Below are 23,158 nucleotides of genomic sequence, written 5' to 3' on the forward strand. Positions count from 1 at the left end.
TCGATCCCTCTACCGGGAGGGGACGCGACGCCCGGAGAATGGAGGCGGACGCTTGGGTGGCTCGCGGGCTGCAGGCTGAAGTTGGGGGGGTTGTACCCAGGGGCCCCGGGGCTCGGGGGAGAGGGAGGCCGATCTGTGAAACCATCTGAAACTGGGCAAGACTTACATGCAAATCCCTGCCACCCCCACGCCGGGAGGCCCGACGGACGGGGACGCCACCCCGAGGACCGAGGGGAGAGAGGACCGGGTACCCCGAGGCCGGAGACGGTGCCGGCGGCGGAGGCGGCGCGTGAGCGGTGACGGGAAAGGCGGCTGCAGAGGCGGCGGGAGGAGGCGAGTGCGGGGAGAGCTGCGGTGCGGGCACTTCAGTCTCCGCGGGACCGAGAGGACCGAACCTGAGAGCGGGAGACATCTGAAATTGCGGACTCAGGGACTGGACTCCGCCAAGAGCAGACATCGGCGAATAGAAGACTACGTGGGCCTGGGTCCCACATAGGAGGAGGCTGACTGTGTCGGAAATATTGTTACAACACAGCCCATCAAGACCAGCGATGTGTTATTTGAGTCCATTTGGGAGCCGAAATACTCCTGTCAAGCAAGAACCCCGATAAAGAGCAGTAGAATGAAATGCAGTTTTTCTCACAATTAGAATTGGGTAGGAGCATAAGACATCCGAGCCCTCCAGCAGGTTACCAGTGGATTTTGAATGTAGAGAGATGGATTTTTTCCCCCTCTTTTCCTCCTGGTGATTTTTGTCCAAATAATATTCATTTGTCAATTATATCACTATCCATCCATTACTTTCAAATAAGTTACAAAACATTGAGCCTGGATGAATGGATTTCAGATTTGTAAAAAATGTATTCTCCAAGAAGGTATCAAACAAAAATTTAAGCAATAAAACATCCATATTGAACAAATTCATATATTTTTAAACACATTCACCTGAAAATCACTAACAAAAATAAAAAGGTAAAAAGTTGTCTTAAAATGAGAGAGAAGAGCAGTTTTGCCCTGAATTCTTAACTAAGGAATGTTATTGAAATGGGCTTAGGGCTGCTTTCCAAATATCCAAGACTAATAATAATAATAATAATAATAATGATAAATAAAGCATGGGAGCTCTTTAATATTCATTGTTTTGTAATAGGAAATATATCACTTGGTCAGAAAATTCTGCCACCTGGGTCTTTATATAAAGGACACTGAGCAACGTAGTGGACAGTTTCATCAATGGCAACTTAAAAAATGCCAGAGGCATAATGTCATAATTCTGTCAACTTACAAAACATATTCTACACCTGGCTATTACACTGCTTTACAGAAAAATGCCAGAGGCATAATGTCATAATTCTATCAAGGTAATTCTACAGTACAGATAAGGATCAGGCATGCATAGTTCAGTGAACTGACTTGACACCAGGATTAGAGTCTGGAAAATCCTGAAGCATAGAGGAGATCATTCCTCTTGAGTAACAATTGTTTCCTAGAGGCTTTTGAGACAGATGCCTGTTAAAAAGAGTTACAGAGGTTTACTAGATACCCAGTGAGACCCTTATACTAAAGCCTCCTGAAAAGGCAGAAGAGTCACAATGTATTTACAAGATTGTTTTCCTGCTTCCTGGACTTGTTACCTTCAGACAGGCCATAATTCATTCAGTAAAAGGTCATTTCTTTCAAAGTACTAATCTTCAAGGCTGTGTTAGCCAGAAAAAAAAAGAGACCCAGTTTAGCTGCAGAACAGTTGCTAGGAGTAAACAAATTGTCACCATTGTCTCCATATGCCATCACTCAGGCCTTTTGGATGGGAGCCTTTTGAATACAAACCTAATAAACATGTAAAGAACATTCTTGAAAATGGAGGAGAAAGCATATGCAAGAAGAATGTAGTGTGTAAAGGAAGGGAGTTCTTATTACACTGAAAATAGAGGAAGAATGAACTGGCATTCAGAGCAGGAAGAAGTAGGAAGGAAGAGGGAACAGAAGCGAGCTGCTTTAAGGAAGAATTAAGAAAGATATGTAATGACTGAAATGGAAATTTTAGAACTGGACCTACTTCCTACCATTAGGGAAGACTACTCCCCCCAAATACCTGTGTGTGGAAGAATATAACCCTGGTATTTCTCTCAGCCCTGAGAGCAGCAGTTCTTGAGGAGTTGATTTGACAGTGTCTGGAGAAAATTTTTGGTTGTCTTACTGAGTACCTCGAGGTGTTAGTGTCATCAAGAGGGTAGAGCCAGCGATGCTGCTCAATAGCCTACACACGTGCTGAGCTTGAGAAACTGCCTTAGTGACTAGTGTCCTATTTTTTCTAGCTCATAAGGTTTTCTGAGTTCTGTGTTATCACAATTTCTGGATATCAGGCCCAAGCACTTGATATTTGTTGATATTTTAGGCGATTTTGATGCTACATACATGACTGAGAAAGACAGGTTTCGAGGGTAAATAGAGACCTACTTTTTCATTTTAACAAAATAATCAGTAAGGCACAGATTGCTTTGAGTTGTTTCAAAGGAGTCAAATAGTGTGCTGATTCCCAATAATTTGTAAACTAACACTTCTATTCCACTGTATTATTTCAAATTTTGAACTGCTTAAGTTTTAGCACTTGTTGAATTATTTTTATAATAAATAATAATATTAAATCATTAAATTGTTACTAAGTAATTTACTCTTGATAGCTATTTGCTCTTAAAAATCATTTTGATATCATTTGGATTATAGTGGATTTTGTTTTCATGACTCCTAATACAGGTCTGTGGACAGAGATTGTTATCGAATTAAGGCAGTGGTTCTCACATAGCATCATCAGAATCACCTGAAAAGCTTAATAAACGAGACTGCTGGGCACCAGCCCGAGTTTCTGATTCTATAGGTCTGGGGAGGGACCCAGGTATTTGCATTTCTAACAAATTCTCAGGTGATGCTGCTGCTGCTGATATGGGGACCCACTGAACTAAATTTTGAGACCCACTGAACTACAGTGAAATTTCTTGAGCTTGTGAAAGGACCATGCTTCCAATTTTTTTGTGTGTGCCTTTCAGAAATTATTTTAACATTATACCTTTATTCTTAAAGAGTGTGGTTTTTCACCAAAATTACAGAGTACTTACACTTTAAATGATTTTGGTAATGGATATTAATAATAAAATACTGAGGTTAAATAGAATGCCGAAATTGAGCCATGTAAATAGCAAATGTACATTTAAAATTTTTAATTATAATAGTCCAATTATTAGTTAAACAAATGGGTACTTAAATATTTTTATCAGGGGATGAGATCCTGCCTTTGTTGAAATAGAAAAGAGCCTTTCTGAATGAACTAAAATGATACCATTTTAACTTTATCACTTCTCCCAGTTTTTCTTAGGCAGATTTCTTGAGTCCTAGTTTGGTAATGTTTCTAACATAATTTCAAAAATCAAAACTTGACTCTGGCCCAGCCAACGAGGCTCACTGTCAACCTATGAACCAGGAAATCACAGTTCGATTCTGGTCAGGACACATGCCTGGGTTGCAGGCTTGATCCTCAGTGAGGGGCATGTAGCGGGCAGCCAATCAGTGATTCTCTCTCATCATTGATGTTTCTATCTCTCTCCCTCTCCCTTCCTCTCTGAAATCAACAACATATTTAAAAAAAAAAAACTTGACTCTATTCCACACCCAGTAGGGCATTGAAAACTATGGCATTGTTGCTGTCTTCTATGTAGTTGTCAAAGTAGAATCATTGGCAGTTCATCTGCCCTCCTAGTAGAGCAAGAGAAAATGAACCCAGAAAACAAAGAGAAGGGTAATGAGATGCATTCATCAGTGATTCCTGCAGCTTGCCATATAACCTGTTCAGAGGGCAGAGGAAAGGCAACACACTTCTTATAACTCTTCTTTCTAATGAGATCCATGGAGCACTTTTATTGCTTCAGCTATCCCTGCATTTGGTAAGGGAAGATAATGATGGTTTATTTTGCAAGAGAAAAATTACTGCTTCCTGCTGCTTCCTCAGCAGAGCTACAGTCAGGCAGAGATCCTGCTTTTCTCCTTTCCTGGAGAAAAACCTCTTAAATTAGATGTTGCTTAGATTTGGTCCCACTTGAAACTGGGTAGAATTCCTGTTCTGTAAGAAGTTTATGTTCTTTAACCTCTGTGAATGTTTACTGTTAATGAAGAGAATCTACATATTTTGCTGTTTGTTTTTATGTTCTAGGAGAAGACCGATGTGGAAGGAACCTTATTTGTTTACACAAGGTAAGAGTACTTTTAGAAAGGAAATGACAGCCATTCTTTAATTGTAGTTTTATTTCAAAGACAAGTAAAAGAACTGAACCATAGTTTGAAGTTTTTAGTTGACACAAGGGAATACTAAATAATGTCACCTGGGATAGTGTGACATTATTTCAGAATAAAATTTTAGAATATAATTTAAATTTTTAGTATAGATGAACTTAAATCTTTATGTTTTCTAACAGTAGTATTAAATGTTTATTCTTTAGTTCAAACAAATGGTACAAAGTTCTCGAATATAATGCATTAGCAAACAAAAGTACACTATTAAGAATATTAGATTGTTTAATCAATATTTAGAACGGGTCCAGATATTTATCTTTTAAATTTTTATTTTTTAATTACAGTTTACATTCATTGTTATTTTGTATTAGTTTCAGATGTTCAGCATAGTGGTTAGATAATCATATACTTTGCAAAGTGTTCCAATATTTCTAGTACCCAACAGGCACCATACATTGTTGTTACAGTATTATTGACTATATTCCCTATGCTGTTCTTTATACCCCTATGACTATTTTGTAACTACCAATTTGTACTTATTAATCCCTTCACCTTTTTAACCCAGTCCCCCAACCTCCCTCCCTTCTGGCAACCATCTGTCAGTTCTCTGTATCTATGAGTCTGTTCCTATTTTGTTTGTTCATTTATATTGTTCTTTAGATTCCACATATAAGTGAAATTATATGGTATTTGTCTAAATATTCCACACCCAATAGGGTTTTATTGATGTCTCCCCTACCACCCTTGACTATTTAGAGAAGCATGATCCAAAACTAAAGATGTCTGAGTTCTCCATTATTTAGTTAATAGAATATGTTTCAGGATAGATTTAATACACTCTTTATTTTGATTGTGAATAAATTTAATGAGTTCATGTTATTAATAATTTATATCAAATATTGACAGTGGAAGGGAGGGGAGTAAAGAGAGAGAGAGAAACATTGATGTGAGAGAGACACATCCTTGCCTCCTGCACTCGCCCAACTGGGGTGGGGATCAAACCTGCAACCAAGGTATGAACCCTTGACCAGGAATTGAGCCTGCTACCCTTTGGTGCTCAGGCTGACACTCTAACCACTGAGCACACCAGTCAGGACTATATTTTGTCTCAATAGCTGAACCTTTAATTCATATAAAGTGTCATAAAGCCCATCACCATCAATGAGGGTGCAAAGGTAAATACAAAGGCCTACTACTAATTCTGTCAGGGCTAACAGTTTCATTGGGGACACAGAAAATATACACATACAAGTATATATTTTTTACACATGCACTCACATTTAAAGATAAACAATAATGTAGCTAGATTACCCTAAGTGCCAGTTGATAGGTTATAAGCAATGAATGGGCTGCTCAGGTTGTAGAAGGCTTTATAGAGTGGTGAGTCCTGAGTCAGCCTCACAAATAAAGATAGAACTTAACTTGTTTAGAGGAGAGAGGGAAGGGCAGTCTCAACAGCAAGAATGGCATAAGCAGAGGCATGAAACCTATAGTGATAAAGGGACAGTAAGGAAAATGACTCTGGTGCAGAGTTTACATTGGCTTATATTAGTTAGAAGTTAACAGTAAGGGTAAAGCAATTTTGCTGGCTTGGAATTTCAGACTAAGGATTTTGAAATTTATTTTCTTAGCAGTATGGAGCCATTGAAGGTTTATAAACAGAGGAGTAATAGAATTACAACCAAATGTGCGAGGAAAGTCAGTGTGTCAGCATTATGTGGATGCATTGGTTCTAGAATAAACTGGAGCAGGACATTGAGAAGATACTTGCGGTGGAGATGAGATGATGAGAGTGTGGACCAGAGGGATGGAAGTTGAAATGGAAAGGATTTATTGAAATAATGCATGTATAGAGGGAATGGTGACATTTAAAAAATAACATTAAGATTTTGGAATGGAAGACTGAGAGAATGACAATTATTGGTAGAATGGAAAAATAGATCAAGAATCTGGTTTGAGGAAAAAATTTAATTTTCTTTTGAAATAATGATTTTGAAGTGATAGCAGGGCATTCAGATAGAGATGTCCAGCCACTCAAGTGGGATCAGGGCTGGAATACAGAGTTTGGAGTCATCTGCATTAATTTGGTCACTAAAACTATGAGAGAAAATAGGTTCTTTGAGGGAGAAAGTGGAAACTGAGGAAAACTAATGGTTGGTTTTAGAGCCAGCAAGATACAGAGAAGAGTCAGCCATAAAGGTAAAAGCAGAGTTAGAACAATACAAAGAGGCCAGTTGTGGGCATAGCCAGGAACAGTGTGAGTCTGTGAGTAGGTGGAAGCAGAAGTGGGAGTGGGAAGAAAGGCCTGGATGGCCAAGGCCATCAGAACAGGTAAGGAGGAGGTTAGTTTATTCAGTTTCAGAAAAACGGTGGGAGTGCTCAAGAGCCGTTGGCTATATAGTTTACATTGTGTTCCAAAACATTCCAAAAGCATGGGAGCACACCACCAAGTGAGCTTGTTCAGGAAAGACTACTCTTGAGAATTCTGAAGAATGAAAAGAAAAGCAAGTGGTTGAACTTTACTGTGCCAAGCACACAATATGCATTCTCATTCATTTCTGAAAATATTTTACTTCTGAAAAGAAGTAAAAGAAAATATATTAATATGCATTAATGGTTTTATTTTGGGAATTTTTAGTAGGGTTATTTTTTTTAGTGTACCCAAACCAAATGTAGGGTTGTTATTATAAGCACTTCTTAATTTACTTTGAGTTCTTAGTGGATCTGTCAGTTAAAGAAAATATTAAATTGAGAAACAAATCCTTCCTTATATCTTTATATCTTAATCTCTTCCTCAAATATAACTCCTCATTAACAGGAGTCCCTTTTCCCTGCCGTCTCCCCCAAAATCCCCCCAGCACCCAATGCCAGACTCTGGGATGCTGAGGTCTTTCCTCTGCAGAGGATGACAGGAAGCTTGTAAAGATCAAAAGGGAGTTTTGGGTACAGGTGATGGAGCTGCCAGTGATATCTTTTGCTCTGTATCCATACTGAGAGGTTAATGAAATCCTTGAAGAGTCAAATCTGTTTATGTGTAAAAATACCTAATCCTATTTAAAATTTTGTTTGTCTTCTTTTTCTCTCATGTCTTCTTTTTTTAATAGAGTTCACAGAGAACCACTGGTGATTTCTGAACTTAACACTTCTAAAAGACTCTGTCAGAGATCTTTGGAAGTCAATTTTCATTCTTCCTCAGAATTTAAGTTGAAATGATTATCATGATTATGTCTGGTTTTGATTATATGCCTAATACCACTTTACCTCTCTGTAAAATGAATTAGACAAGGATTGGCTTCCATCAATTTTAAAATTGGAGGGCTCAAAAGGAAATGCTATAAGTGGTAATGTAGCTGTATTTTACTTCTTTATCAGTATTAATCAGATATTAAGTTTATATCAAACTAAGACATAAATACCTTGTTGCTCATAACACTTCTGTGGGTTTGTTACCCTGGTGCCCTAGTTTAAAGTAAATAAATAAATTCTGCTTTCACTTTCAGTTTGTAAGCATGTGGGGTTTCATTTGTCACAGAAGCTGCGTAGTTGAATTGCTATATGGCTGTCACCCAAGGGTAGATAAATGCAAATGTAGTTATTAGATTTTATACTCTGTATAATTTGGGTTTTTTCTGCCTGGCAGAGAGTAGGCACTAAAGGTTTATTAAATAAAAATAAAAAGTCACTAGCAGCCACATTTTTATGGAGAAAAACTTTATAATAGTTTATCTGTAAAGCTATTTGCTTTAAAGAAAAGATCGCTTTGTACATTAAATTATATAAACTTTTAATTATACTGTATTTCCTCACCAGTTTATTGACCAGAGTTGCATCATTTCTTTAAAAAGTTTCACAGCTTTTAATTTCAGACCAACACTAAGATTTTCTGTGAAAATTTTCTTTATGTAATTGTGACATACACTCTATATTAACTATCATGTAATTACCATCTCCTCCTTAAAGGAATTTATAATCTAGATAGGGAAACAAGATATATATAGTTAAATAAATAGAATTTGATTTTACCAAAGGATTGGTAATGAGAGTCATGCTGCATGTGTTACATAAATTAATACATTAGTGCTATTAGCTACTAGTAAAGAATCATTGCTTTACATGTGTACAGTCTGCTTGCACAAAGCTGTATAGACTTACAAAAAGGTCAAAGGCACATTCGGAATGTAGTTATACTAAAAATATACTATACTGAACAACGTGTCTTTTGATGTCCTCCCCATCCCTTGTGATTCTTAGGTCTGCTTCTCCAAAGTATGGGTTCACCATTATGAATAGGCTGAGCATGGAAAATAGGACAGAACCCATTACTAAAGACCTGGATTTCCAGCTCCAGGACCCTTTCCTTCTCTACAGAAATGCCAGATGTGAGTTTTTCTTAATGAATGGGTAGTTTTATTTCGGCAGTTTTTCCAAGTATTTAAAATTGTACAGTGTATGTCATTGGGCTTGTGTTTAGTGTCAGTGATTCTAGAGGTCAGGATTGGTTAGCTTGGGAAATGCATGCCCACTTTCTTCCTTGGGAAAGTTTACATGAAAACAGTATGACTATATGATGTAAGTATTCAAACCCTGTCTTCTGCAATGAGACCACTCTGCAGTGTGAACCCATTGAAGATTCTAAGCTTGATCAGTGCTGGGTGAGGAGTTTTTGGTCAGGAGACTACAGAGAGGCACATAGGTAGTGCTGTAGGACATAGAATGAATGATTCAGCTGGTGGAACTTTTTTATGTGTGAGCCTTCTGATATTATGTTTGGGGGAGAGGACTAATACAGTGGGGCCTTGACTTATGAGTTTAATTCGTTCCGTGACGGAGCTCGTAACTCAAATTACTCGTATGTCAAATCAATTGTGAACGAGTGAGACACGTGATGCTGGGCTGATGTTGTGGCGTTCACTGTGACATTCGCTGTGCCAACTAGTGGTGGGGTATCTGAAGCTGGCTCGTAACCCAAATTTTAGCTCGCAACTCAAAGCAAAAAATCGGCCGAGAGACGGCTCGTATCTCGAAAAACTCGTTAGTCGGGACACTCGTAAGTCAAGGCCCCACTGTATTCTAGAATTGCTATCTTTTGAATATATAGCAAAGTCCAAAGAATTTTAGTCATTAAGAATTTCATAAGACTTTGTAATGTTGAAATCTTAGGTAACTATGTGGTCCTTGTCAGATTTGAAATGAGGTAGAAATTGCCTACCCAATATTCTGCTTATTTTACTCATGTGTCTTATCTGACCACTTGTGTTGGACTATTGGACAGCCCAGAGAAATATTGATGGAAAATATATACACTGCAAGAGCATCTATGTGTGTTTGTGTATGCACATGCTCTGTGCTTGTGGGTAACTTTCAGAAAGACCTTGCAGTTAAATATTTTTCATTCATTTTCCACCCTGCTCTTTGAGCTCAATATATAAGAATTTGCCTACTATATACTATTCAGTGTAATCTTAATAAGAAATGTAATACAAGTGATATTTGATGTTGTAACTCCAATGAATTGTTTTGAAATAAATATCCTTTTACTGCTATATTTACTTGTAATTATATATGTATAATTAAGTTATTATGATAGGTGGTCATCCTATTATTTAGAGAATATGAGTAAATTTTCATGAGAAAAAAATGAAAGCTATTAATGACTTACTAATGATAGGTCCTGTGAGTGAAAAATTTAGTAAAATAGATAAATATTTTATTTTCTATTTCTATTTCTTTGGCTGGAAGGTATAGTTCCATCAGTTGTTAGCTTGTAGTTTGAGTTGTTTGTGTAGTAACATCAGGTTTTATTTTCCTTTTTGAGATTATTGGATTCTATGTCAAATAACATATAATTTAAATCCTAATAAAATATCCATATAAATAAATATAAAATAAATGAATATTAGTGACTTATAGTAATCATTTTGGTAGCTCTTACTTTGTATAAATACTTAGTCTAGTTAGTACAGATACTATTTTAAGTTCTTATTATAATATTACGTATCACATATTATGTACAAAAATATAAGAATCAACCACTCTTTAATGTGGTTGATTTTAAAATTGACTTTCGTAAGTCCCAGAGGATTTATCTGATAGGTAATACTATTTGAATCTAATAAATATATATTAAGCCTCACCTTGTTCCAGGCCAATGCTAATATGGTAGTCTAACTGCATGTGGCTGTTGAATACTTGAAATGTGGCTTAGTCTGAATAGACGGTGCTATGAGTGTAAAATACACATTGATTTTCAAAGACAATACAAAAAATTGTAAAAAAAAATCTCAATTTTATACTGATTTAACTGTTGAAATGATAATACTTTAAATATGTTGAGGTAAATAAAATGTTATTGAAATTGATTTCACCTGCTTTTTTTTTAATTTAAAATTACATATGTGGTTCACATGTGTGGTTCACCTTACATTTCTATGGAATGGCAATGTCCTAATTATTTTTATTTCTTTTACTATATTTTACAATCATAACTTTATAGGGTGGACATTTTCACTTCCATTTTGCAGATTAGCAAACTGAGGTTCAGTGAGGTGACAGACCTGACAGATATTCACAGATTCTAATTTCTCATAACTTTTTCTTAGAAATACTAATGTTTTTGTTTTATAAAAATGAGAAACTGAGGTTAAAGAAATTAAGTAATTTATCATGGCCCGTGACTATTTGAAGATGGAAACAGCATTGAACTGAGAAAGCCTAACTTCAAAAGCCCAGGCCCACCCAGCCAGTGTGGCTCAGTGCTGGAGTATTGACCCATGTACCAGGAGGTTGCTGGTTTTATTCCCAGTCAGGGCACATGCCTGGACTGGGGCGTTGATCCTCAGTAGGGGGTGTATGAAGCAGCCAATCAATGTTTCTCTTTCATTGATGTTTCTATATCTCTCCCTTCTCCATCTCCCTTCCTTTTTCTCTAAAAATCAATAAAAATAAAAAATAAACAAACAAAAAAAGCCCAGGCCCAAGCAGTGAAAAAGTACTAACACATGAATGATGTATTTGAGCAAGGTTTACTTCTCACAAAATACTTAATCTTTTTATTATACACTCCAATGTTGAAAAAGCAAGTTTCTTTTATAAAAAGTTGAGTATCTATTTTATCCCAGTTATTAGAGAGGAGACTATCAAATAAAAACAAATGTAACAAAAAGCTGAATTTGACCATTTCTTTCATATTATTCCCTTTAGTAACCTTTTACTATGTTTTCCATTTCATATCTAAGTAAGATTTTGGTATATGGAGATATATTTTAGAAATGTATTTTCCCAAATATCCTATCTAATAAAAGGCCAATATGCAAATCAACCGAACAGCGGAATGACCGGTCGCTATCATGCACACTGACCACCAGGGGGCAGATGCTCAATGCCGTGAGCTGCTCAGCCAGAAGCTGGGCTCACGGCTGGCGAGTGCAGCGGTGGTGGTGGGAGCTTCTCCTGCCTCTGCAGCTGTCGGACATCTCTCGAGGGTTCCCGGACTGCGAGAGGGCACAGGCTGGGCTGAGGGACACCCTTTTCCCCCACCCCCCAGTGCATGAATTTCATGCACCGGGCCTCTAGTATAATAATATTTAAGATAAGTTACAGACAGCAATGACAGGTAGATTTCAGAGCTAGGCCAACAGCTTGAATATATCATTGTCTATGCTAAGAAGTTCTTTTGAGCCGCTTGATTTCATTGAAGACATAAGCCTGGAGCTTAGAGCAAATTATAAAAGGCAAAAATCAAGATATTTAGGATCAAAGCTGTTTTAGAAAATTCCTCAGCTTTAAAGTGAATTTATTTGGGTAGTTTTGTATTAAAAAAGAAATACAGTTTAAATTCTTTGTTGATATTTGTAGGATCTGGGGAAAGTTGCTAAATAATGGGAAATGGTACACTGAATGAAAGTGAGAGTTACTAACAGTTCTTATCTTTCAAATAAGCCATGGCCTAGAAGTTCCCTTTTAAAGTGATTGGTGGTATTTTAGTTATAGACAGGAGATTGAACATATTCCTGAAACTATAGAAATGACAGTAAATGGGAAAAAAGATATAAACCCACAAGGGTGTTGGATGCATTTCATGAAAAAGATTGAGTAAACAAGACAGAAGAAGACATGCTATGATAGCTTTATTGTTCATAATTATTAACTTGTCTCCTTGCAGAAGATCATATCTCTGTTCTGTTGGTGTCAGACTTGATTATATGCTTTCGTTCCCCCCCAACTCCTCCACCCACACTGACCCCTCCAGAAGGATATTATGTGGTCACCTGTTGAACTCAAATATGAATAAATTGCTTTGACCAATGAATTGTGGGTAAGAGTGATGTATGTCACTTATGAGCACATACTTTAAGAACTAGCTCATGATTCATCATGTCTCTTTTCCTTCTGCTATTATGACTAACAGTATTCTAGGCAGAGGCTGCTCTGTCAGCCTGGAATGAAAATAGCATGGTACAGAGGTAAAAGCAATCCATGATCAACATGTAATATGTATGAGAAATAAACCTTTGTCATTGTAAGCCATTGAGATTGTGGGGTTGTTTGTTACTGCAGCATAACTTGGGCTACTGTGACTGATGCACAAGCCATCGAAGAAAAAAGGGATCCAAACACAGAATGGAGGTAAAGGAATTCTGAGAACTATGATAAGAGGAATCCCATAATGACTCCTATGCGATTAAACTAAAGATCATTCAGCCTAAAAGTAAAAGGATAGAAGGCTTCAGGATGGGTGTCCAAGGAAAAATTTATAACTGATAGTATGAATCTATTGAAACATTTACAGTTCCTTTTAAAGAAAGTTTGATGATAGAGGAACATTGAAAACTGAGGGGGTGGGAGGAACAGTAACAAAATGAAGCAATTCTTAATTCCTGGGAAAACAAAATATTGTATAAAAAAGGAAATATAATCATAGTATACCATATGGCTCTGCAGATCATAATACTTAATTAAATTATAAGCACCGAATGTGAAATTGTATTATACTAGAAGGATGTGTGTTTGTGAGAGTGTGTATATTGTCAGAGAACTAAATCCTCAATAGTTTTTAAAAATCAAGAAGAAGTATATGCATGCTATATAGTAAAAGAGATTTAAATGTCAGAAGAAAAGTTGGATGAGAAATAAATGGAGAGCAGAAACAACTGTTATGGGTAGAATTAAGATTGTTTTGGAGGAACAGTAATTATGAATGTAATGGCTAGAGAAGAGTTCTCTGTTTTTGTAAACTGTATAGTTTTTGACTTTTAAAATTATGTATGTGTATTATTTTGATAACGATAAAAATTAAAAATATAATTGGATATCAATGCATTCATAAAAGCAATGTTTTAATTGGTGGTTAGATTTTTAAGTCAACTCATAAGAGCCTTTCTAGCCCATTGTATACCTACCTAAAAGTAGCACACTAACATAATGATGTACCTATGAAATATACTGGTAGCACTAGTGTGTATAGCATTATTTCTATAGGAAAATTCATTCAAGAGTAAAACTTGTGTAGATCCCCAAAAGTATAACATCCTTAGCAGCAGGGCAGAGGACTTCTAGTGCCCATTTATAGTAACAGGTCATTTATAAAGCTAGATGTTCCTATAAATTATATGTTAGCACATGGTCATAGTAAAGTAAACTGAAGCCTTCACAGTCTGTTGCTAAGCCTTGGTTCTGTATTGGTTCTGCAGTTCTGTATTGCTCTCCTCTTTATTCCCACCTCCATTCCGGTTCAGGCTTTCATTACATATTACTTGGGGCATTTCACAACTCCTCATAATAAAAAGACATTAGCTTCTGACACCAGCCAAAATAGAGAAAGTTCACTATAACATGTCTATCCCACTGATTATAACTAAAAGTTCTAGGCAGAATACACCCCTCCCCCAAGAAAAATCCTAATTGAGGATTCTGAAAATAAGCAATAGCAGGCATATTGGGAAGGGAAGTAAAAACCTAAAGAACAACCAGTATGGTGGTGAGTTTCCTGATTTTATTCTTTACTTCTTTATCTCCTGGCTTTGACTCAAAAGTGGGCCAAGTCACAGAATGTGGACAAGAGCAAAAACAAGAGAAGCCCCACTTTCTAGTCTGGGGACTAGAGAAATCGACTCCCATGAGTTACAAAGTGTGGAGAGAATTGTCCCCTCTTCCCTTTTTTTTTCTCTCCTAACCCTACTCTGAAGCCAGTTGCAGCTGAACTACCACTGTGTCGGTGATGGTGGAGGTACACGCACATGAAGGTCCCAGGAAACAACCTGTCACTACCAGAGGAACTCAAACAAAGGCCCTTGTGGTCTGAAGAGTTTGGGGGAAATCCAATTACATATATTTCATCTTTGTTTTGCTTCACCTTGTGGGCACCCCAAGCTATGCAGTCTGTGTGACAGTGTGAGAAGTTAACACTCTAAAAGAAACTCTGACTTTCTGGCTATAGGTCCCTGGTTGCTAGAGTGTTAGGGAGACTACAGGAGAGAGCTGGATAAGGAGATTCCGTAATTCTGTACATAAACTGACACAAGTCCTAGTCTCACTTGTGAGCTTCATATACATGTAGTAGAGCCAAAGAAACATAGGAAAGACTTTGAGAACTAACCTACAATATAAACCACCATCCAAGTTCCAGACACAACTCTGAAAATGAATCTGACATGTAAACCATTGCACACAAAAGGCAAGACAAAACTTATCTATACATAACCAAATTGATTGCATTCTCAAACAAAAAATCAGCATTCTCTGGAAAGTTTTAAGAGGACTCGAAAGTCTCACAATATTATCAAAATGTCCAAGAGACAATCCAAAATTACTGATAAAAAGAACCAGAAAAATATGACCAAATCTCAAAGGAAAAATGTCAACAGATGGCCACCCTGAGATGATTTAGATGTAATTATAAGACCATGGCTTTAAGACAACTTTTATTACTACACCCGATGAGGTAAAACTGAATACTCTTCTTATTTTATTTTAGAGAGAGAGAGAAACATTGATTGCCCTATTGGGGATCAAACCCGCAACCTGGGTATGTCTCCACCATCTTTTGGTGTATGGGACAATGCTCCAACCAACTGAGCCATACTGTCAGGGGTAAAACTGAATATTCTTGGAATGTATGGAAAGATATAAATTTTCAGAAAAAAAATAGGTATTAAAAAGAATCAAAGGAAAATTGTGGAACTAAAATAATACAGTATTCAATGGATGGCCTGACTCACAGAATAGAGATGACAGAGAAAAGAAAAGTCAGTAAACTAAAAGATCAGTAAAAATTATCAAGAATATAGAGGAAAAATATTAAGAAACAAAAAGACCCAGGACAGCCAAGATATGGAAGCAACCTAAGTGCACATCAATAGACAAATGGATAAAAAGTTGTGGTACATATATACGATGGAATATTACTCATCCATAAAAAAGAATAAAATCTTACCATTTGTAATAGCATGGGTAGACCTGGAGAGTATTATGCTAAGTGAATTAAGTTTGACAGAGAAAGACAAATGCCATATGATTTCACATATAGGTGGGATCTGAGGAATAAAATAAACAAACTAGAAACAGACTCATAGGTTGCCAGAGGAAGGGGGAGTTGGAGGAGGGCTGGGTGAAAATGTGAAGGAATTAAGAGGTAGTTACAGAAGAGTTATGGGGATGTAAAGTACAACATAGGAAATATAGTCAATATTTTAATAACTATGCACAGTGCCAGGTGAATACTTGAAATATCAGAGTGACCATTTTGTAAAGTATGTGATTGCCTAATCACTATGCTGTACTCCTAAAGCTAAATACAAAATAATGAATGTAAATTTAATAATGAAAAACTCAACAAAATACACAAACCCCTGGGCTTCAGAAACCTTCAGGGCAATATCAGGTCTGAATTTGTGTCATTGAAGTCCCATAAAAGGAGAAAAAGACTGGTTTAAAAAAAATATTTGAAGAAATATGGTTTACAACTTTCAAATTTGATTAGACAACTATATAGATTTAAAAACTCAGTAAACCACAAAGAGGATAAACACAAAGAAAGCCATGCCCATAAACATCATAATCAAACTGCTGAAAAACAGATTTTTAAAAAATCTTAAAGGCAACCAGAGGAAAACAATACATTACATATAGGGGAACAATATTTTGAATGACTACAGATTTCTCTTCAGAAAGCATGAAGTCTGGGAGACAGTGGAGGAACATTTTAAAGTGCTGAAATAAAAGAATTGTCAAGTTAGAACTCTTATCTCCAGTGAAACTATCCCTCAAGAATGAAGGTGAAATAAAGATATTGTTGGATAAAAGAATATTGAAAGAATTCTTTATCAGTAGACCTGCTCTAAAATAAATGCTAAAAGAAGTTCTTCAGACTGAAGGGAAATATTAAAGGGAAAATGGGAGCTGCAGAATGAATAGCAACAGGAATAGTAAAAATATGGGTAAATAGACTAGATTTACTTTTTTTCTTTTCTCAAGTTTTTAAAAATACATATGACTGTTGAAAGCAAAAGTAATGTCAGGAGGGGTTTAATGTATGTAGATGTAATACATGTGACAATTACAACATAAATGGGAGCATAAAGGGACCTATCCTATAAAATAAAGAGCTAATATGCTAATTAGACTGAACAGCAGAAGGACCATCTGGATGATCTTCTGGATGAAGGCGGGGCTGTGAGGGCCGGCCAAGGCCCTGACATTTATTAACCACTGTTTCATCTAACCTTTATTTCTTCTTGTAAGTTTATTAGACTGTTACACCAGCTCTTCTCAAGTTTGTATCTTGGCTTTCTCAACCTGGAAATACAGCCATCCTTATTCTAAAGTACATCTTCAGGACTTTAAACCAACATGACACCAAAGGCTTTCATGTAATAACTTCAACTGAAAGTTTTAAGTAATTTCAGGTGATGGAAATAGTTTAACTTAGTTCCAGATTATTAGAAAGTCTGTGCACCCTTCCTCTGGCTTGGGACGTCTGCTCTCTCCATATGGTCAGAGGAGAAAGATTTCTTGTTGCTGAAAATATGAACACCTGTACCACTTAATCTTTCTCCTGAGTAGAAGGAATTAACTCTGCTTCCCTCTCAAGGGTCAATTTTTTTTAAGTGAGTTTTCTAGCAGAGATAATCCTTACCATCTATTCTGCAGTTCTTTCCCTAGAACAAAATGTATGGTAAACAACTAATTCGATTTTAAAATAGAATTATAGGTCTTTTCTTGATGGCTATTATAGAATACATTATAAGCTGTAACTTTAATTTATTCTAAAGCGCCAATTGAAATGTTCCTATATATACCATGATAAATAATAGCAGTAAGAGAGTCAAAACTGCAAACACAGATAGGTCATAATTTGGAAGCAACATTGCTCTCTAAGAATGCATTTTGTGAAATGTTTGCTCTGCCATTATATCACCATTAATTAGTTGAGAAAGCAGTGGCATGAGGGAATTACGGGCCCTGTGTGGACAGAGACCACATTTTATATCTTATTTGTATTCTGTGGTACCAAATAAACACAGAAAGCAAACAGATCTGGATAAGAAATAGATACATACAAGGTACTTAAAGTAATTCCCAAATCATTTATATTAATTCTAGAAGTGTTATGTGTGTATACTAGAGGCCCAGTGCATGAAATCATGCACGGAAAGGGGGGTGTCCCTCAGCCTGGCCTGCACCCTCTCGCAATCGGGACCCCTCGGGTTGGATCCCTAGGCCTGGCCAGCAATCAGGGTCTATTGGGGCTTTCCTTACCCCGGCTGCCGCCCCCCGCCACTGCCACTGCTTGCCATCTGTGCGGCGCTGCCCACACCTCTCCCGCCACCAGTCGCCTCCCTCTGTGGGTGACAGGCATGGGGTGTGATTGTTTGGCTGGTCTGGGCCTCCCTCTTTGGAGCGATCATGTAGCTCCCCCACCCTGTCCCAATCGATTGCCCCACCGGCCGGTGGCTTGGACCTCTCTCTTTGGAGCAATCAATTGTGGAGCCCCCCCCCATCAATCACCCCACAGAGGGTGGCCTGGGCCTCCCTCTGCAGAGTGATCTTGGGGTGATGGCGGGGCCCCCCCGACCAATCGCATCGCACCCGCCTTGGTTGGCCTGAGGCCATTGCGTGTCATAGCATGGTTGTCTGGAAGGTCGTCCGGATGGTCTTTCTGCTGTTTGATTGTTTGGTCGATTTGCATATTATGCTTTTATTATTATAGATATGTCCGATGTTTTGTCCAATTTTGAAGGTACTCTGCTTGGGGTGATTGAGAAAGAGCCACAAAGTTGTCCAGTTTTTCAAAATTCTTCCCTATTCTCACTTGGCAGCAGAGATGGAAAATCCTACCTCTCAGCGAATACAAAGCAGTAAGGGAAGCGGAGCTGTGTGCTTCGCCCTTTCCATGGCTGAAGATGCTAAGGAGCCTGTGCTTTGCAAGCCTCTCCTAGGCTTCAGGCATGTGAGGAATAAAAGGTCTTCCAACTTAACAAATTCTAAGACCTCGAGACCTTGTTTTCTTAACCTTGGAATCAGCTCAGGCAATTATTACAAAAGCAACTTGAAAGGTTAAAAGTGAATGATGTGTAAATTTATTACTAAGAGAATGAAAGCCACATTATCTGCCTACAGATAATTGAGAGTTTGTTTTTCTATTTTAAGATATTTATTGGTATATTGATAGCCTTAAATAGTAGTTAATTTTCTTTGAGTCACAAATCCCATTGAGAATCAAATGAATTTCCTTCATTCCTGCCTGCCTCCCTCAAATGTTTTCCATACTAGGCATTGTTCCAGGGCTCTATGCTTTGTACTTCCAGACTTCCAAGAGAACATCTGTTCGCATATATACACACCATTCTGCATACAATTTTAGATGTTTTATTGAACTCCTGAAGCCCTCTAGAGTCAAGAAATATCTTTAAAGTAATTATATGGCTGAAAATATTTGACATTTTTACCAGGCAGAATTTAGTATATGCAGGAATAACAATAGAATATCATTTAAAGTAAACTCATTCAAATCATGTGCAGTATGGAATGGGAGACAAGGAATCTGATATTTCATATTTAATCAGACTGGGTAACTTCTGGCTCTCTATCTCTCTCCCTTCCTCTCTGTAAAAAATCAATAAAATATATTAAAAAAAAAATTAAAGTAATTATATGGCTGCAAATATTTGACATTTTTACCAGGCAGAATTTAGTATTGCAAGAATAACAATAGAATATCATTTAAAGTAAACTCATTCAAATCATGTGCAGTATGAAATGGGAGACAAGGAATCTGATATTTCATATTTAATCAGACTGGGTAACCTATACAATCTTTAGGCTTTTTTACTGTGAGAGGAGTTGTTGGTTGCACTAGATAACCTTCAAAGACTCTTTCAACCAGCTAAGTCTATGCTTCTTAGGGAAAAAGAAAGAAGCCACTAAAATTAAAATATTATAGTGTGGTCATTCTGTGCCTATAAGCCTCCATTGTCATTCTAACTGAAAAAAATGGATCTATTTATTATGTGCCATTGCTCTGAGAGCTAATGTGTTTTAATATGGTTAAGGGTACACATCTCCCATGACTTGAGTGATGAAACTTGTCACTCTGACCTTAAACCCAGAATTACTTTTTTGTTCTCTCTGTCATTACCCACTTGTATGGAAAGGAAGAGATCTAAACTCTAAAGAATACTGTTTACCTAGGAACTGGCATTCTATCATTTAAAGATGGCTCCGAAAAGCATCGTGTAAAGCAAAATGTCACTTTTGAATCCTGTGGTACCTTTGGGTTTTATGTCTTTGTTTTACCATGTGTTGAGTTGTGATACTTGGTAGCTCCTTAAAACACATACAATATGGGTAAACAATACTTATCTAATTTACACAGTCTCTACGCTTCCATAACTTATAATTAGGGGCTCACTGTATATAGGATCTTCACATGAATTTAATGGGAAAATGTGTATGCATCTCTGAACTTAACAATCTGGCATGCTTAGATGAGGAAGAACCCATGTGGCAAAGTCATATATGGTTGGTGATGTACAGATACTATGTGAGAGTAACATACAGAGAGTAATACTGTGGCTTGGAGTGTATTCCCTATTTTGTTTTTGAGAACCCAGTTTGGCATGGTAGAAGTCTACATTTTGGCAGAGAAAAGCTGGATTAATGATTAATAGTGAAGGACCTTTTAGTTTTCCTACCCTAACATAGTACTTTGCATATAGTAAGTGCTCATTTTGGCTACATTGACTGTTCATGTCTGTACTTTTAGAGTCTATTTTTTATATTACTGACTTTTGTCCAAAAATCACTTAGAAAATAGTTTTAAGTAATCAAATGGAAACTTTTGAGTTAATTTACTTCTTAACCCACAGAAGGAAAAATTATAATTTTTTTTCATGTTCTTAGGGGTATTTTTGGAGAAAGAAAATAATTTTAGTTAAGAATTGGTGTTAGAATTATCCTACATACAACCTTAGAGCTCTTATTTAATAGTGGAACCCAAACATGATTTAACTGTTTATAATATAAAGGACTTTGGGAAAGTGGTATCTATTATATTCATAATTATAGATTAAGGTCAAAATGAAAAGAAGACAGAAACTCTGGCTCACTTTTCTTCAATTAAGAAGTAGTGTTAGTCTCCTTTTGCTAGAACACTACTATGTAAAATCTTAGAAAATTTTTAGTGATCATTTATGTTTTATAGTTAGGGTATTTTGGGGCAAAGCTTTTCTTATAATTATTAAACCCTTGATTAAATAATCTGATACAAATATGAGGAAGTTTGTTGCAGAACAAATTTTGACCTATAGAAATATTCTATTTTATATTTACCTTAAACATATCTTTCTCACAAACTGTAGTTTATATGCGATTGGACTCATTTTGCTACATTGAGATTTACATAAAATAGTACATTTTCAGTGCGTTCTTGGAATAACTGACATTGCACATAAATAGTATATTTTTAAGATAATTTATGTACTTGTAAATGTAAGCTTTAGATTACTACTGTGAGACATGACTGGAATATGAATATCTTATTTTTCTGCTGGATTAAAGTGCTATTAGTTACACTCTGAAAACAATGCATGTGATTTGGCAGATTGATTGCATTCTTTGAACTCTTAGGTGCCAGTGCCTGACAGGTATCAGGAAGACTGGTATATGGTAAAATTATTGTATAATAAATACACATAAAATGAGTACATTATTGCCTACACAGTGCTGGATCAATAGAAATATACACTCTAAGGAGTTTATACCCTAAAGGCAAATTCCCATCAATACTACTTATGCCTAAATTATTAAATGTTTAAAGCAAAATAAACTCTGAGTGAAGTTAGTAGGAGAACAGAAGGGGCGATATGAAGAGAATTCACCCCTGCTGTGACCCTTGTAGGAGGTGTAATGTCCATACAGAGGATCTAGGCCAGCCGTGGGCAAACTACGGCCTGCGGGCGGGATCCGGCCCGTTTGAAATGAATAAAACTAAAAAAAAAAAAAAGACCGTACCCTTTTATGTAATGATGTTTACTTTGAATTTATATTAGTTCACACAAACACTTCATCCATGCTTTTGTTCCGGCCCTCCGGTCCAGTTTAAGAACCCATTGTGGCCCTTGAGTCAAAAAGTTTGCCCACCCCTGATCTAGGCACATCTTGTCTGTGATGTTCTATGAAGCCAGAATAGTGAGAACTATTAATATGAGCAATTATAAGTAGTGTCGATGGTGTAAGATCTTTAAGTCTTAGATTTCAGCTCATCTTAGCAAACATTTGTTGAATGTGTACTCATGCTAGTCGTCATGCTGGGTGTATTAACCAAATCCTACCTTCCCAGAGCTCATAGTCTAGCAGAGGGATCGGTTGCATAGTACTTAATAATGGCATGTATTTCATTTTGTTTGTTTTAATCAAAGGATGTACAAATAACTGGGGGCAAAGAAGAAGTTGAGACTATTTATCCTGGCGGATTATGAGAAAGATTGAGTCCTTAAGGCTGAGTAAGAGCTCAGGGAAAGGGGAAGACACTTTAGGGAACCCATCTTGTTATCTGTGTCCCAGGAGATTTTGAAATGAATCACCAAGATTATGAACAAAATGGAAATATAAATTTAAATGGCCAACAAAATAGAATAAGTCATCTATACATATAAAGAGGTAATATGCTAATTGCTGTTATGCTGTTCCCCATAACGACCACTTTGCATATTGATGCGTGCACAGCAGGGGGTGGGCAGCTGGAGCCAAGTTCCCGGGGGTCTGAGGAGAGCACCTGACAGGAGCCCGACTGCAAAGAAGGAAGAGGAAGCGGCCACGGGGAGCTCTTCCAATCCCCCTGCACGGATACCCTACCCCAGCCCCTGCACCCCTGGGGGGACGGGGAGGCTGACCAGACAAGGAGAAGACCCAGCCTTGGGAGTAGCTGCAGCCCACACCTCCGACTCCCGATCTCTTCCCCCGCCACCCCTGCCAGGGCCGCCACAACAATAGCTCGCCAGCGACCACCCGTCAGCGCCCCTGAGGCACCTGGGGCCCGTGCCCCGCCTCTGCCGGGGCCCCCTCCGCTGGGGGCTGGGGCACACCTCTCCTTCCCTACAACTTCCAGAACCCGGGGGGGAAGGCAGGCCTGAAGCAGCCTTCTTCAGGGTCGGACTTCTTCCCCCCCACCCCACCTTCCAATCCCCCGACAGCAGCAGCGTTGGTTTCCCTCGGGGGAAGTGGTCTTAAACCTTGGTGGGGGGCACAGTTAAAACCTGGCCCTCCTGGGCTCCCCCCTGGGCCCCGCCCTGGCCCCGGCCCCCACCCCAGCTCCAGGGAAATTGGGAGCCCCCCCCTGGGGCAGGTAACGGTTGCAAAAAAAGCCATTAAAAATTTAAAA

The 23,158-nt window shown here is 37.7% G+C and overlaps 1 protein-coding gene across 1 annotated transcript in view; it reads left to right on the top strand.

Moving 5' to 3' along the window:
- DCP1B (decapping mRNA 1B) overlaps nt 1-23,158 on the top strand; it is an 85,594-nt gene that overhangs the window by 35,372 nt on the left and 27,064 nt on the right. Inside the window, exons 2-3 of the mRNA XM_023756683.1 lie at nt 4,202-4,242; nt 8,533-8,660. Of these exons, the coding sequence (XP_023612451.1) occupies nt 4,202-4,242; nt 8,533-8,660 (169 nt within the window). The remainder of the gene's footprint in view (nt 1-4,201; nt 4,243-8,532; nt 8,661-23,158) is intronic.

This window comes from Myotis lucifugus, unplaced genomic scaffold (assembly GCF_000147115.1).
Source record: "Myotis lucifugus unplaced genomic scaffold, Myoluc2.0 scaffold_98, whole genome shotgun sequence".
NCBI lineage: Eukaryota > Metazoa > Chordata > Mammalia > Chiroptera > Vespertilionidae > Myotis > Myotis lucifugus.